This window comes from Telmatherina bonti (assembly GCF_933228915.1).
Source record: "Telmatherina bonti genome assembly, chromosome: 13".
NCBI classification, from domain to species: Eukaryota; Metazoa; Chordata; class Actinopteri; order Atheriniformes; family Telmatherinidae; genus Telmatherina; species Telmatherina bonti.
Window position 1 is genome coordinate 12,078,280 of NC_136611.1, and position 16,756 is coordinate 12,095,035.

The 16,756-nt window shown below is 36.6% G+C and overlaps 2 protein-coding genes across 2 annotated transcripts; both read right to left on the reverse strand.

Annotated features, from left to right (window-relative positions):
* Nucleotides 1-794: 794 nt before the first annotated feature.
* Nucleotides 795-10,458, reverse strand: kiss1rb (KISS1 receptor b; the record flags this gene model as incomplete). Its single annotated transcript, XM_079251607.1, has 10 exons — nt 795-1,031; nt 1,974-2,123; nt 2,215-2,453; nt 2,578-2,713; nt 3,903-4,027; nt 4,714-4,934; nt 5,092-5,170; nt 7,405-7,456; nt 7,539-7,811; nt 10,399-10,458. The coding sequence occupies 10 exons, from the start codon at nt 10,456-10,458 to the stop codon at nt 795-797; spliced, it is 1,572 nt and encodes a 523-aa protein (XP_079107733.1).
* Nucleotides 10,459-11,199: 741 nt separating this feature from the next.
* Nucleotides 11,200-16,102, reverse strand: isca1 (iron-sulfur cluster assembly 1). Its single transcript, XM_079251794.1, has 4 exons — nt 16,016-16,102; nt 13,875-13,928; nt 13,099-13,204; nt 11,200-11,717 (listed from the first exon to the last, which is right to left on the reverse strand). Exons 1-4 carry the CDS (start codon nt 16,094-16,096, stop codon nt 11,569-11,571), a joined length of 390 nt encoding a protein of 129 aa, XP_079107920.1. The 5' UTR covers nt 16,097-16,102; the 3' UTR covers nt 11,200-11,568.
* Nucleotides 16,103-16,756: the final 654 nt, after the last annotated feature.

The window sequence follows — 16,756 nt, forward strand, 5'->3', positions numbered from 1 at the left end:
GTCAGGGACTTTGTTTAAAGTTATAGGAGCTCAAATGTCTTGGGCAACTGAAAGTTTATATAATGTTAACCCTTCATGGGGCAAGTGACTGTTTTTGATCACTTTGTTTCCTTTCATGTTCACCATGAAACTTTGTTTTTGTTTGTTTTGTTTTGTTAATGTAACGACAGAATGGGGGTCTTGGTATATACCAGAAGGAGGTTAAAATTTCTAATTTCAAGGTATTTCATTGTGAAGCTTTTAACATATTTCAAGTTTTTTCTACAAATGATTCCATCTCAGACATGTGTACGACAAAAATCAGACATGCACAGTGAACACAAGTGCAATGAAACTTTTTAAAAATCCAAGTAAAAATTGAGAAGCGTTTGAATCATAGTTTGGTTTTTTTTTTTTACTGTAGAGACAGTCACTAACTATGAAATATAGTGTTTTTCACCAGTCTAAGAAATGCCAAAGAAGATAGAAGTCACACTGCTGAATCAGTTAAACCTATCTAGAAAAACTTGATTAGGATAATTATGTTACAGGTCACATGAGGCAGCATCTGAGTCATTCTTTTTAAATACTCATGTGACACAGACACAGCATGTTGTGTGCATGTTGAAACCTGTCATTTACTGATGTTTGTACCGTCTCCAGTGTGCATGAGTTAGGTGGAGCTATCGCACCATTTTGCTACTTTCTCTTTGTGTGTGTTGCTTGTACATCCATGGTGAGCAGGTTGTTCTCATCTTCACAACAAGCTATAAATAAACAATGAGGGCACGGAGTCCAAATGGCCAGGGTGGCCTTTATGAGCCAGATGAAAGAAAGTGCATTTCTGCTTCTTCTTTGGGCGCCTGGTGATCCATTTCTCCCCCATCCTCTGTGTCCATATTTCCCACCCTAACTCTCCCTTTTATGCGCCACAGAAAAATAGCAGGGAAGGCATGCTTAAAGGCTTTTCTAAAGTTATTTCCCATGAATGCATAAACCAGTGGGTTGACAGAGGAGTTGGAGTACGACATGCAGTGACCCCAAATCTTCAGCTGTGGGAGGAAAGACAAAGCAGATTTAGATGACGGGCTATAAACCTTCTCAATATTCTTCAAAGAAGGAAGTCAGTTTCTGTCACTACTGTAGTTGCTAATCACACCTCATATATGGGCTCATTTTAAACTTCATGTCAGCAACAAAAAAAGTTGGAAAAGTGGCAACAAAAAGGCTGGGAAGGTTTTATAATGCATAAGAAACTTGGAATGTTCTCTCATTTAGAAAGTTAGTTAGCTTCATTAGCTATGAAGGTTAGAGGGCCAAACTTTTCAAATGAGGAAAAGATCTTCTCTCAAGGGAATAAAACTTACAAAATACTGCTATCATGCGATGTTCCAGATATCAGAAGTTTGCAGAATTCCCATCAAAGGAACATCTGTTTTACATATAGTAAAAGATTCAGAGAATCCAGAGGAAAAAAAAAAACATTTTCAGATCCTCAGGCAGGCGCTGCATTTCCAAACAGACATATAATAGGACAATGGTGATCTGAAGATGTTGGGAAGCATTTTCACACTGCAGATGTGACATCATGCAGATTATTACCCTGGTCATTTTTTAAAATAATTCGCAGAAAATATTTTTAAACAAGAAAACATTCTCACGTTCAGAACTTGATATTATCTTCGTATTACAAAGGGTTTAACTGTATTATTCCCTCTTTTTTTTTTTTTTTTTTTACAGATGTGTGGATAACAGCAGAGGGAAAAGATTAGTCTGTGGCTACTTTCTGAAAGATGACATAGGGGAAAAAGTCCTTATGCATAAATTTAAAGTTCAACATATAGCAGGCCTGTTAGAAAAAAAAAGAAGAAATAATTGAATATGAGCAAAAGAATCCATAATTACCACATCTCAGAGAGAATCTGTCAAGTTACACAAATTAAAGTTTTGTTATCTTTTAACAAAGTCAAAGCTAATCATGGGGAATAAGTCACCTTGTATAAAATGTAACTGCGAAAGCCAAAAGCTTGCAGCAGGATGCAGATCTGGATGGGACCCCAGGAGATGAGGAACAGGACCACCATCACCACCACCATGCGGGAGACTCGTGCGCGGACTGCTGCTGCTCGCTCTGCCTGAGCCTGGAGCTGGGGTAAAGCAGAAGTTCCTATGTCTTTAAAAGGAGCACACACACTTTCAGTTTTTGCAAAAACAGAAAAAAAAAAATCTCCTCACTTGGTAGCTGCTGTCGGTGGGGTTCACACTGGGCTGACCCATGCGCTTGAGCATGAAGGCATAGCAGGCGATGATGGTAAGCAAGGGGAGGAGGTAAACGGCCAGGAAGCTGTAGATGATGAAGGCTCTCTGGAGGATGGCGGAGGGGAAGACCTCGCTGCAGTATGTCTGAGGGCCAAACCAGTATCCTGACTCCAGACGCTGGTACACAGCCACAGGTATGGACAGAAGCAAAGAGCCTGGGTAGGAAAGAAGACTTGAAATGATTTTCACTTAAAAAAATAAAAAAGGCAAACAAAAAGATGGAGGTTTTTCTACAGAATGACAGCATGTACAGTTTTTTTGCTGATATCTTCAACACACCTATCCAGATCGATACAGAGACCACCAGAGCCATGCGGGGTGTGCGGTGCCGGAGTGACTGAAGAGGATAGACAGTCACATAGCAGCGGTCCACACTCATAGCAGACAGAGTGATACAGGTGGCCTGTGCAGTCACCTGAAACAAAAACACACACATATGAGTTTGTTTCTGTTTTATTGTACATTTAAACCAATAAACCTGAAAAGTGCACCAGTTTCATTGTTAATTGTTCCATCTTTAATTTTTTTCTTGTCTTTGTATGATTTTGAATGCAAAATACACTGTTATTCTGTGTATTTTGTGTTCAACTTTGCTTTCATTAAGCACTCTGCAGTTAAAAGAGCAAAGATGACTTCTTTGATTTGTTAAGATCATCTGAGCTTGTCCAGTTAGTGATGGCTATGGTATATTCCAGTTAAAGTTAATATGAATAATAATAAGTTCTTCATTTCCTTCTACAAGCATTGTATTTAATTAACCATTTTAAGGAGAAAGGGGGTAAAATAATTTCACTTTATCACTAAAACTGGCCTCATCAACAAAGTCAGCAATTATCCATAAACCAGTCTAAGAGAAACTGAAAAAAAGATCAAATAACGCAACATGGGATGTTTTTACATGAAATAGAATCCCAAATCTGGAAACTTTGTCTCGAAAAAGCAGAAAATAAAACGTATATGTATTTTTAAATTGGGAGTATTTTTTTTCTATTATTATCCAATACATTACTATACATGTACTTAAAAATAAAAGAAGACAGTCTTATTTCAACACGGTATAATGTTAATATACAGTTAAGATGTTTTTAGTATTAAAAAAAAACATTTTGTACACAAAAGAAACAAACAATTTATCATGTTTATTGGAAGATTATCTGGTTACATTTTTGTGTGAAACGAGTACATTTTTATATTTTATAAAATAAGTTCACTCCTTTAATCTACTGACTGTTTTAACCTTACTTGGTTAAAACGAGCACATTTACTCAGACATTTATTTTTCTTTGTCTCTCTTTTATACCATTGTTCTGCTCTATAATGAAGAAAGCATTGCATTTTGCTTTTCCTTTACTTTGGATGGTTCTCGTTTATTCTTTTGACAGCTGTCATTACAAGTCACTTCATAGACTATGTTTCTTTTGTACAAAACTTATGCAAAGCTCTGATGAAACATCATTGTCCACTGTAGGACAATCGACACACCAGTTTAAAAGAGTGAAATATTGCATTCAGTTGTTTACAGTTACTGGAAGTCAATCCAGTCTCCCCACAACAATACTAGTTAGGCATGTGAATGCATTAATGTGTTAGCTTGTTTGTCTCACTTGTTGAAGGTAGTTAACCAGACGACACATAAACTCTCCAAAGATCCAGCTGGGTAGTGGGTAGAGTGTGGCAGTGAAAGGCACACAGCAAACCAGAAACAAGATATCGGTTGTAGCTAGGTTTACTGAAAGAAAACAAGAAAAAGTTATTTTTAAACATGCACAAAAAAATAAAGATATGTTTACATGAGATGCATCCAGTAAAACTAGCAGATGTTGAAGGTTTTGCCTGTGGAAATGTGTCACATCAGGACGAAGGACTAAAAACTTTCCTTTTGAAAAAAGCTTTTTATGACTAATTTCTTTTTTTTTCTTTTTTTTTTTATTGTTGTTAGCGCTGTTGTTTTTTTTTTATTGTTATTGTTTCTTTATTTCATTTTTGAAATTTGATTTCAAATGCAAAGTGAATTATAAATAAAAATTTATGATTATTATTGTTGTTTTTGTTGTTTTTGTTATTGTTATTAATATTATTATTATTAGGGTCCTCGCCATACAAAGTATGGCAGGGCCCTATTGTCATTTAAATGTTTATTATCATTATTATTATTATTATTATTATTATTATTATTATCATTATTATTATTATTATTATTATTATTATTATTATTATTATTATTATTATTATTACATCATGTTCAAACAGCTATGTAAGTTGAACTGTCAGGATTTATTATTACTATATGCACCTGAAAAAGAAAAAGAAATCTAAACATGTATTTGTAACCCATCAAAACTGCTACAAGAATTTCATTAAAGGACAAACCCGAGTAAAGTAGCTGAAAACACTGCTGCCGTTAAGAGATTTTACCTATGTAGAAGTTGGTGACGGTCTTCATCTGCTGATGTTTGGTGACCACATGGATGACCAGCGAGTTCCCAACCAGACCAACCAGCATGATGAGCCCAAAGAAGGTGGGGACTAACCAGGCATCGACCAGCAGCGGGGGCCCTTGGCTCTCTAAAGCTGCAGAATCATTGCATATGGCCCCACAGTTTGGACTGTGATGGGCAGCTAATTCTGCAACCATCCTTACAAATCACAGACAACCTGTTTATTTTCCCAAAAACATGCAAATGCAAAACAAAGAAACGGCAGCAGCAGAAAGAAAAAGGTGAAATTATTTCAGATTATTTCAGTGCATAGCTGCCGCGATTAAAAGCTTTCAGTTTGATGAGCTTTACTTACTCGTGCTGCTCCTGTCTGCCTCTGCTGTATTCCACTCTCTCCTTGTCAGTGATGAGCTGCTGTCCAACTCTCTGCAGGTCTGGGATGAAAGCACTGATATAGACCACCAGAAGTGACGAGGTGGGTGCGTGGGGGGAGGCGGTAGGTTATGATGAGCTCCAAACCAAAGCTCCATAATTTCCTGCAATTCCCCAGGACTGTGTGCCCCTATGAAACTGACTGCACCTGGATTTGAATGAAGTCATATCTGTTGGCTGTGCTAAAGCTCAAACCTAATTTAGCTCAACCAGCCCTGAGCAGAACTTCAAAAGGATGACTGCCATTTTTTTTATTTAATGAATTATTGTGCGTTCACACCTTTCATGTTATTCCATTAAGTCGATGAGCGGTACAGTGATCATTAATTTATCATAATCAGAAGGACTTGTTTGTACAACCAAAAGGAAAATGAATGCATCATGGAGCCAGTTTTAGGTCATGGTGGCCGTATGGCTCCTTCTTACACCACTTTAAACAGAACAATCACTCTGAAGCTGAAATTACAGCTTTCATCGGCTTGTCTGCCAAGCAGCAAGTGGCACATCTTGCCAATTTCACAACAAGATGCATGTGGAGATTGATTAAGTACAAACGTGATGTTTGTTGTATTTGCAGTTGTTATTTGACATATTTGAACAACCAAAACTGCAAAAAATCACAAGCTTTAAACAACAAAAAAGGAAAACTTCCTTTTACAACTAGCGACCTGAATTTAAAAAAAAAAAAAAAAAAAACACAACATTTTCTCTTCTCAATTTTCTAAGCTCTGGTTTAAACATTTTCTATGTTTAGATTGCATCATCTTAGCATGTCATAATCAGAATTATGCATGTTTGCTTTCTGATATTTATTTTGAACGTTTGCCTTTTACTTTCAGGACTACATTGATGAGTGTTCCACAGAAATGTTTCCATGTTTTCTTCTGGATTTTATTCTTATGCTCATCCTCAGCTTCACTGAGATGGTTGGTAAATACATGGAGTTTAACTGGTGTTGTTTTCCTGGCTGCAGGGGGTCCTCAGCATTTCATATTGCTTTTAGGCACCTACAACAGCTTCCTTTGAAGGTCCTGCAAATTCACAAAAAAAAACCCACTTACTGGTTGGTTCTAAACCAGGAGCAATCAATAACAATTCCATAGGAATGATGTAGCTGATCTATTTGTTGGTTCAGCTATATTCCCAGTTTCATGTGTCTGGATCTGATAGATGCTTTTTTACTGCTACAAAGGAAAAGTTTTCTTTCAAGCTTGACCAAGTACTTGTTCAATAGAATTGTTGGGTTTGTCTGTGTAAATGATATAATTTTTTAATCTCAGAGGGAAAGTCATTTAAACTGTAAATGGAGGGCTGATGCTGCAGTTGTCTTCACAGCAGTGTCAAGCCAGTTGTTTATAATGGTAATTTCTATGTTATGTTAATTCTCTTCGTATTTTTTAACAGGATTCAGTTAGAGACAGAAGATGTTTGGGTAGAATTGGAACGGAGGGAAAAATGGGGGAAATTGGGGGTGGTGGATCTGGGTTGTATTTGTGTATGTTTGTGTAAAAGTATATTCACAGGTTTGTTTGGTTTTTTGTTTTTTTTTACTTTTTTTTTAACCATGTAAAGCACTTTGGTATGAAAAGTGTTTTATAAATAAATTGTAATTCGATTTCATTTGAAATTAACACATTTTGAACTTGTACTAAATAATAATCTATCATACTAAGAAATGAAGATGCATAGAAACATTACATTCATTTGAAAAAAAAAATCACTTTTTCAGTTTTTCTGAATTCACTGAATTAATGAGATCGTCATTGAAATAAAAAAAATCTTCTCAGTTTTTTTTTTACATTACTAATTATTACAATTAATTATTTTACATAAAAGATTTTTCGTTTTGTAAAATGTGTTTTGGTTTTCTGAATTTATCTCTTTAAAAAAAATCTTCCAATGAACAAGATATTCATTCAAGTGAATGTAGCATGCCTCTGTAAACATTATATCTAAAAAAAAAAAAATCATTCGAAAAATGTACTCAAAGTGACCAAAATAAAAACATGTTTTTGTCTTTACCATCAATATTAAATGTTGTATTGTCACTATTATAAAATTAACTTTTGATTTATCATCCTTTCATGTCAAGATATGATGAATTCATTTTAACAGTCCTTTATGGTATACTTTAAGGTTTACTTTCAAATATACATCATCAATTATTATGATTAATTTATATTATTTATTTAATTACCAAGTATTTTGTGACTGCTTTCACTAATTGAATACTGACCAATGACTCTTTCTTCCAACTCCAACCGATGAAGCATACAGTCTCCTCCAATCTGCAGATAAAGTCTTAAGAAGGGGCGGCATCTTGAATCTGCACATTGGATGTGCAGAAATTACAAGATTTGAGGTTTGCACTTGTATTCCCTTAGAAGAAGCCTCTGCATTGATGGAGGCAGGGACAGGTCCTGATGCTGAGAGAGGCAAGCTTTCACGTAGAAAATCTCGCCTCTTGAACTGACAGTTGGACAGCTGCCGGATGTTTTCAGGCAGTACATGTCTGGATCGAAACGTACCAGCTCCTTTCTCTATATTCTCAAGGATTAAGAGCTTGGCGCTGATGTTTCGGGGGTCAGTTGTGATGCTAAAAGGTGGTCTCCACTTAGCTAGCACTTCTACTAAAGATGACACCTGAGAAAAGAAATTGCAGATTGCAGAAAGGAGTTTTTGTCAAAAGCTGAAACAGTGATCAAAGATTTTTCTGTTTTTAAAACATTTTCCAGTCAAGAAAACTGTCTCTGCATAAAAACTAAAACCCCTAAATGATAGCTTATGCGCTCTGATGTGTCTTCTATTATTATTGATATTCAGATGACTCGTCAATCCCTTCAAGACATGATAGAATAGAAAAATGTTGACACAAGTGGCGTTGCATCCATCTACAGTGCAGCATCAGCACTAACGCAGGGTACGGGTGATAAAGTCATCAGAAGAAAACCTTATCTGTAATCTCATCACAAGTCTGATGTTTGCAGGGAATCAATGTCACAAAGGTCATTTCTACCTAAGAGCCTCACTTCAGCTTTACCTTCTTTTATCAGCTAATGAGAGAAATTACATTCACTAATGACTCTAAATTAGTAAACTTGTGTGAGTAAATGTGCACTCATTACAAACCACACAAACACTGATATGCATGTGCAGTAATGATTTTAGCACTTGACCTCATGAAAAGCTTCCTGATGCATGTGCACTAGACCTCTTCAAATTTGACCTTTTTCATCAAACATATACAAACAGATATTATTCCCATTCTCCAAGGTCTAAATAAACTAAATATATAACTTACTTTGATCTTGGATCTTGGCTATGCCTGCCTCATCAGCTATGTTGTTTTATTTTTGACGTTTTTCAAAACAATGCAAAATTTGGGATATTATGTCCTTGTTTTCATTGTAGCTTCCCAGAGGTTGATGCTTTAGCACTGAAAGTTTTACCAAATGAAAGCTAATAAAATGTTCTTGCATATGGTTGTAAACACATTAACAACAGTGTAAATTTGAACTAATTTTATTTAGGTTTCAGCAAGAGTAGTGAGCCAGTCACATTTCACTCCAAGAGCATCAAGCAAAGTGAGACTCTGGGCCTACCAGGTCTGTAGCTGTGTTGAGGACAGGTCCTCAACAGGAGGTTCATAAGCTGGAGGTCATGGATAGCTGTGTCAGCAGACAGCTGCATCAGATGTGATGGTTACACAGTGGCTGGTGGAGAATAGCTTTCATCTGGTACAACTTTCAGCATGAAAGCCTCTGGAAAGCTGTAACTCTAAGGTGTTTCTGACACCTGAGCTTCTCCTTTGCAGATTTGGTCATGCCGTCATGTGAACTGAACAAGGTGAATGGCACCAGTTCCTGGGTCATACCAGCTACCGTTTTCTGGAGACCCAATTCATAGTGTTGCTGCTTGTATTATATTGCACACAGAGCCAACACAAACAACAATTCACAATATATAGTAATTGGTGGAAGGAAGCCAGAGTACCTTGAGAAGCATACACAGAGAGAACAGCTGAGTATTGAACCGGTGATCTTCTTGCTGTGAGGCCACAGTGCTATGCTAACCACTACGTGTGCAGCTTTTGTATGGCACCATGTTCTTCATAAGCTGGAGGTCATGGATAGCTGTGTCAGCAGATAGCTGCATCAGATGTGATGGTTACACAGTGGCTGGTGGAGAATAGCTTTCATTTGGTACAACTTTCAATGCAATAGCATCAACCTCTGGGAAGCTACAATGAAAACAAGGACATAATGTCCCGAATTTTGCATTGTTTTTGAAAAACGTCTAACAATAAAACTACATGGCTCATGAGGCAGGCATAGCCAAGGTCCAGGATATATTTAGTTTGTTTAGACCTTGGAGAATGGGAATAATATCAGTTTGCATATGTTTGATGAAAAAGGTCAAATTTGAAGAGGTCTAATGTGCACACTAGGCCTGACACACATGTACTTGCATATGGATAAGCTTGCTGATTCATGAGGTTTTTTTCAGATCGTGCATTCACAAAACACACAGTCCTAAAAACAAATGCTGTGTTTAAGTGCTGATGGAAAGTCAGGCCATCAGGATTTTAATCCAAATAAAGGTATGTCAATTTGGGTAGAGCTGTGTTAATAGTTCGCCAAGATGTTGCATAAATGGTGGAAGAAATGGACCGCTGATACATGTCTTTTCAGCAGGGTTAAGGGCTTGACTCTGTGATTATCTTGTCTCGTGCTTACTGGACACCTCTTTCAGCTTTATTCCAGTGAGTCCTAACATTGTCTTCTTGAATAAACAACAAAAAAAACTAAGGGAGGTTGGCTGATGGATAAACTTCCATATTTAGTTATGCTAAGATGGTCAGCTGATCTCAGTTTTACTCTGATGTACATGTACCCATCACTCTGCAGAAGTAAACGCCAGTCCATTTGGTCCAGCTTATTCATCCTTTTTTGCGACACATAAGCTCATGTTTTTATTTCATTTTTCCAATGATACAAACTGTGGCATTTGCAGGTTACAGGAGCTGAAGTAAAAGCTCAGCAGACTGAAATCATTCATGAAAGCGACATTTGTGTTGCTGATTGAAATATAATCCAATAATTAGAGAACATTTATCAAACCTTAAACCTAAAGCTAATTTGGATTCAGAAAAGTCACATTTTATTCAGAACTTCTATAAACACTTAACCTTTCAAAGCAGAACAGTCCTATAAAAACATTATGTCGTTACCTTAACCCCACGAAACTCGCTCTCACTTTCAGAGTCTTCATCCTTGCTTGAGTTGTTCATGAGAGCCCAGCTGTCTACTGAGGAAAGCTCAGTCCAGAAAACTGGATCTCCGTTTCGTAGAGACTCAGAACCCTTGCACTCTCAGAAAGACAACTCTGCCATCACCGTGACAACTGAGATGAAGGTTCTAATGCAACTGAGCCATCTCCATGACAGCAGGTCAAAGTCCAACGGAAGAATGTGAAACAGTGAACATAAGACTTAATATAGCCATTTATTAATGTATATGTACACTGACATATTGCACAGGTTACAAATCATAAAGAGCACACAGTCCAATCAAACAAGTCCTGGCTTTGATCAAGCAAAAAAAAAAAAAAAGAAAAAAAATAACAGAAACCTTGTGTTCTCTATTGAGGGATACATGTTTTGTGCGTTATCTTTGTGCATATGTGTTGTTCAAGGAATTTACATCTTCTATTTACACACATAAATATATACTTTCTAACTTTACAAACTGATAAAACAGTTTCAAGACACTCAAAATCCTCCACTTTTTTTTTCTTCTTTTTTTTTTTTTGCATACTACCTGTACACAACAGTGGATGATACAACACTGTATTACAGTGTATCGAGCGGCCAATGTTGGCTTGCCTTGACCTCTGGAGGACAGATTTTAACCTTTATCTCAACCTCAGACTTTTAGGTTAAGTGTACACCTTCTTAAGTCATGCTTCATTTTCTCCTGCATACAAGACATAGTGAGATTTTACTGAATCTCTTTGAAGTATTGTGCGTATGAATGAAAAGAAAACCACTCCCTAAACTAAGAAAAAAAAAAAAAATCTCTTTAAAAAGGTTTGTATCTTTTTGAAAAAAAAAAAAAAAAAAAAAAATCAACATCAATTAAACGCAGCCTGAAATAAATCTCTTAGATGTGGCTACAGATCAGATACTTCCACTAAGCATGAAAATGTGTAATTGCTTTTAACTGGGATGTTTATGTAACTGGTCTGCAGGAAGAGTAGTGGCAGGACTCAGGACAGTGGCAGGACACCAACATCTCAGACTCCTCACATCCGACTTCCTCGGCAGAGGTGTCTTGGTGTTCATGGTAGAGATAGGGGTTTGGAGCAGGAAGGGTGGAGAAGGAGGCAAAGCCCATGATGTTCAAATGTTGAAGCTTTCTCCACAGCCGCATGTGCCCTTGATATTGGGATTGTTGAAGACAAATTCACTGGACAGCTTTGACTCCACAAAGTCCATCTCAGTTCCCAGAAGGGTCAGCTGCGCCTTCTTCTCTATAAACACTCTCACACCTGAAACGTGGACAGTAAAACCATTACTACACACGGCTTATACCTTCAGTAACAACAGCCACATATGTCTGAAACTCTCTCATATGTTGCAGTGAGTCAAACATCCTAAAAGACATCTGGTCAGTTTCAACTTAAACGTTCTTATTTAGCATGTAAAAAGCACATTGTGGTTGCAAGATAAGCCTGCTGTGCAGTGACGTACGAGAATCATTAGCTATATATGCTGCAAACATGAATTAGAACAGGATAGATTTGGGGCTAAAGATTCAAATTTGTAAGCACGCTGCCTGCTGACCAATCAGCTTCCTTAGAAAAAAAGAAAAAAAGATTTGTGGAAAGTGATATGAAGCAAGTCTCCTCATTCTTAAGGTTAGGGTCTGTGTAACTCCTCTTGTTTTTACAAGCCAGGAACAAGGAGCATCTATCACGCTGTCATGAGAATCATCTTTTTTTTTTTCTTTTTAAGATTAACATGTAATAATATATCATATGACTCAACATCAGATTGAATAGCTCCTGTAAATCATAAAAAGAGACTCCAGTGTAGAGAAAACTTTTGACAACATCAATGCCAAAGACATTTTAGCATATAAATTTGATGTGTGACCTCCAGCCAATAATCCTGTTTATCAAACATTTAAGTATTCATTCATATGAAATGAGTGTTTGTGCATCAGGAGATACAACATAAAAACAGATGCAAACATTTTCATGACTAATTAAAATATTTATAGTGCGGTTTGTGGTACGAAAGGGTGCAAAGTATTGTGGTGTCATTATTACAGCAAAAAATGTGATAAAAAAAGACAAGGTGAACACTCAGTATAACAAACCTATTACATCATTTTACTACTTCTTATCACAGCATAATTATCTTCAGTGCTATAAGGTCTAAACCTGGTCAGAACTTGACGAAGACAGGCTTATTACTATAAAAACATCCAGAGGTGGTATTATACGGCATCCTTCAAGCTGGACTGAACCACAGTTTCTGACAGTTGCAATACTGTTGAGATAAGGATCTTGGGAGTCAAACAGCAAGACAGAAAATGAGCATTGTCAGCATAAAAAGAGAAACATCATTACTTTTGATTCAAACCCAATTCTCAACACTGGCTCTCCTCCCTTTTTATAGAGCAATGGCCTCTTTTTGTCTTTCTTTGTCCTCTTTTGGGGGGGATTATGGAGTAGGAATTATGCGAGAAGCAAATGACCTACTATATAATCCCAGAAAAGGGGCAATTTATTTTTACAAATCGATGGGGAGTGAAAGTTAAAGAGGAAAGGCAGAATACTGGAATTCAACTTTGAAACAACACTCGGGTCTTTTTTTTTTTTTACTTGTGTTTATAACCTAATTTCAGAAATGACAAGTGCTTACCATCCTGCAAGACTTCCTCATCGGATTTATCTTTGTCCTTTGTGTAGTCCAGTGTGTAAGTCAATCCATTACAGCCACGTGTTCTCACTCCAACCTTCAAACCAATCTGACGGTAGACCAGAAACATGTCAACTTTTTTTTTTTTTTTTTTTTTTTTTTTAAAAACATATACAGCTTCAGGAATTAACAACAAAAGGAATACAGATGTTAAAATGGACATGTCTCATAAAGATGCTGACAGGACATCTTAACAAATTAATGTGCAGAAGTGTTTAAAAAACAGCTATTTTTTATTTTAAATAACTTGCTGCTCTCTTTGAGATATGAAAGTTTCAGTTCATTTGATTGAAAACATTTAACAGAAAAGTAAAAAAAAACAAAAAACAAAACAACAACAACAACTTCCATTTCATAGAAGCTTCTGCTGACAGATCTTTTCCCTCTTCAGCGTAAAAAGTAAGACTGCGTGGAGACTCTTGTTTCATTGTCTTTATGAAAATATTGGCATTTCAAGCTAAGGTCTTGCTCCTTTAGACACTTCTTAGATTTTCCCTTGTGACATTGAAATGACACTTTAAGAAGTCTATTGTTTAAAACACACTGAGACTAAGAAAACAGAAATTATGTAGAATCTGTCCCCTCACATGTACATGGCTAAATTAGCATAAACATTCACAAGTCAGTGTTTTTAAAATGTTCTATATGAAGCAACACAACAGACACATTGTCTTCTTGATAAGCTGTTTCAGAAAATGATGGCCATATCAGTTACTTACATATTCTGGTTTGTCCTGCAACAACAATCTGATCTTGCTCACAGCAGCTGGAGTCTAAAGAAAAGAAAACAGAAAGTTAAACATTACTCCTCATAGCTACAGTACGTCAGAGGTGGAATCAGTTTATTTATGTTGCTAATACCTTCATAACATGGAACATACTGAGAAATGAAGATGGAGAAAATGATTGTGCTGTTTTGCATTTGTTTTATGTTTATCTAGCTGTTTGCATGACACTTACTCCACTATAAAAACACTAGGTCTAAGACATCTACCTGCCTGGAATTAGGATCTGTATGCCGTGACTTCCATGTCCCCTGACAGAACCGACTGCATGGATATGCAGCAATGACGGATCTGAAGTTTAGGCTCTTATGTGGAGGCATGGCATGAGCCAAGGCGGCCATAAGGTGCTAATCCCTTAAAGCCATTAAAGTGTGATCATCTGTATGTGCGCCTATTCCAAGTCTACAGTACATCCCAAATTAAATATGTCACAATAAAATGCTGTTTGTGATTCTCAAAATATGGGTATAAAAGAGATGTAGAAACTCTTTAACCAAAAGCAAAGAATAAAACATATGTATGAAACTCATTAAAATAATAACAAGACTGCTGTTTCCAAATGGTAGAGAATAACAGCTGCAGCACAACACTTGTAGCATGACGTCTGGGGTTGTCTCAGTGTTGTGTCACGTTCCACTAAAGTGCATTAACTTCAGTCAAAAGTCGTTATCAACTGAGGCCACCACACAAACAAATTATCTTTCTGCAGCACTGTTAACGGAGCTCTCCAGCTGACATTCCCGTCAGCACATTTTCAACCCACCCAAAAGAACAAACCACAACTCTTACCCTTCTTATCACTGATTACTAAATTACCATTTGGCTAATTTTTTCTTAAACTTTCCTTTATGAGACAACGAACAATTAAGAGTGACAAAATATTAGACAAAAATTTACCATTTTTATAATTTCATGTTTTTTCTGATCATTTTTATGACACACTGAATTTAATAGAATTGGTATAAGCACTTTTTAGGACCACATTATCAATTTAAATCAAAATAAATATTTCCTCAAAGTTAATTTGGTTTTTGTCATCGAAATTTAAAGAACAATATACCTACAGAAAGGAACAAATAAATGATGTCAACAATTTTCTTATGTAATTTATTTGAAAACTAAAAATCCAGCTCCTCGAGGTACACTATTTATTCCATGAAAGCTGTACAATAATATAGAAAAAATGCAACATGTTTCATTCAATTATTTAAGTACAGATTAAGTAAAGATTGTGGTCATTAAACCATTTGTAAAACCTCCTGCAGTTATTCACAATTACCTTATATATTGTATGTGTGTATGCATATAAGTATAGTTAGTAATGCAAAACATCAGGCGTGTGACAAGATGAAAACTGGCATAAAACATGCTCTTCAAGAAAAAGGCAAACCACTGTGTGCATGACACAAAACGTGAGGCCCAGTTTTTTGTTTGTTTGTTTTTCTATCTCTCTCTTTGTCGTCGTCGTCCCCCCCAACCTTAGCAAACAAACATTTCAGCTACTTCCTCGAGGGGAGGATTGTTTACAGTGACATTTTCAGGTTATTAGGGCCTTTCTGCAAAATTACGCCAAACAGTTGAACGGAACTTCATGCAACTTGTTGAAAATGTAGTATAAGCAAGGTAACACTATCTTTTTAGGGTGGTATTAGTAAAATTGTATTTCAAATGAGGAAATCAGGCCCTAAGCTAAGACAATGTGGAACTGCCCTCTCCAGGTATTTGTGATTTTTGTGGTCCAAACCTACCCTGTCGCTGGATTACCAAACTGCAGATTACTTAGCAGAATTAGGGCAAATGTAAACATTGTATTAAATCAAACCATGAAGCTTGATTAACTGTACGTACATCAGTTTAGGAAAGTAACTAACCGTGATGTACTAACGTTGTTTAATGTGTTAAAAGAAAACAATCAGACAACTCTGACGTTCATATTGCAGAAGGCTAGCTAACTTAGCCAACTTACACAAGTAACGCATAACGTTACATTGTGAATGTCGTGCTATCGAGGTTATCGTGTACTAAACAATAAAGGTGCACTCAACTTGAGTTTCTGACCCAGGTGTTTAACTTACCAGTGTTAATGCAGCTCTTGTAGGCAATATTTTTCTTTTATTGACCGCTCGGACGGTCGCTCTTACCAAGGAGGCAGACATGTTGATACTGTTAAAATCACAACACACAATTGCGCAAGCGTGTAAAAATATAGCGACCGCCTCCAGCTCGTAATTGGCTAACAGGTATGACGGACAGATCTGACAGCCAATGATCAAACTGGTAAAAGTCTAGAAAGACGTACATCATGTCCCGTTATGCAACCTCTTTGTGATATTCTCACTTGTTTTGCAACGTTCCGCTTAACAATATATACATTTGTGTGCTAATTCTCTTAAATTGAGTTTGTTTTTGTGTAGGTTAGTTGTGACTATGTTGTCACATTTTTCTCCTGGACAACAACAACCCCACCCCACCCCGGAAAGTACGCCCCCTTGGATAACGTGTTTTAGGGAACTTTGTGTCCCCGACATGTCCTGGTGCTGAAAGCAGACAAAAGAAAGAAACAGAAAATCATTCATGTGTGTCATGGTTATTGTATCTGCACGTTAACTTAATCGTTTCTACAAAAAAAAAGAAAAAAAAATCTAGAACGTGTTCAGCCAGCGACTTTTTCAATTATTAAAAATGTCCTTGAAAAAAAAAGGAAAAAATGATCTGTCGAGTATATTGTATACAATTTGCTGTCTTGAAAATGATAGCCTAAAACATTTAAACGAACAGAATGTGGTTTCTTGGACTATCTCTTCAAGATAATGTAC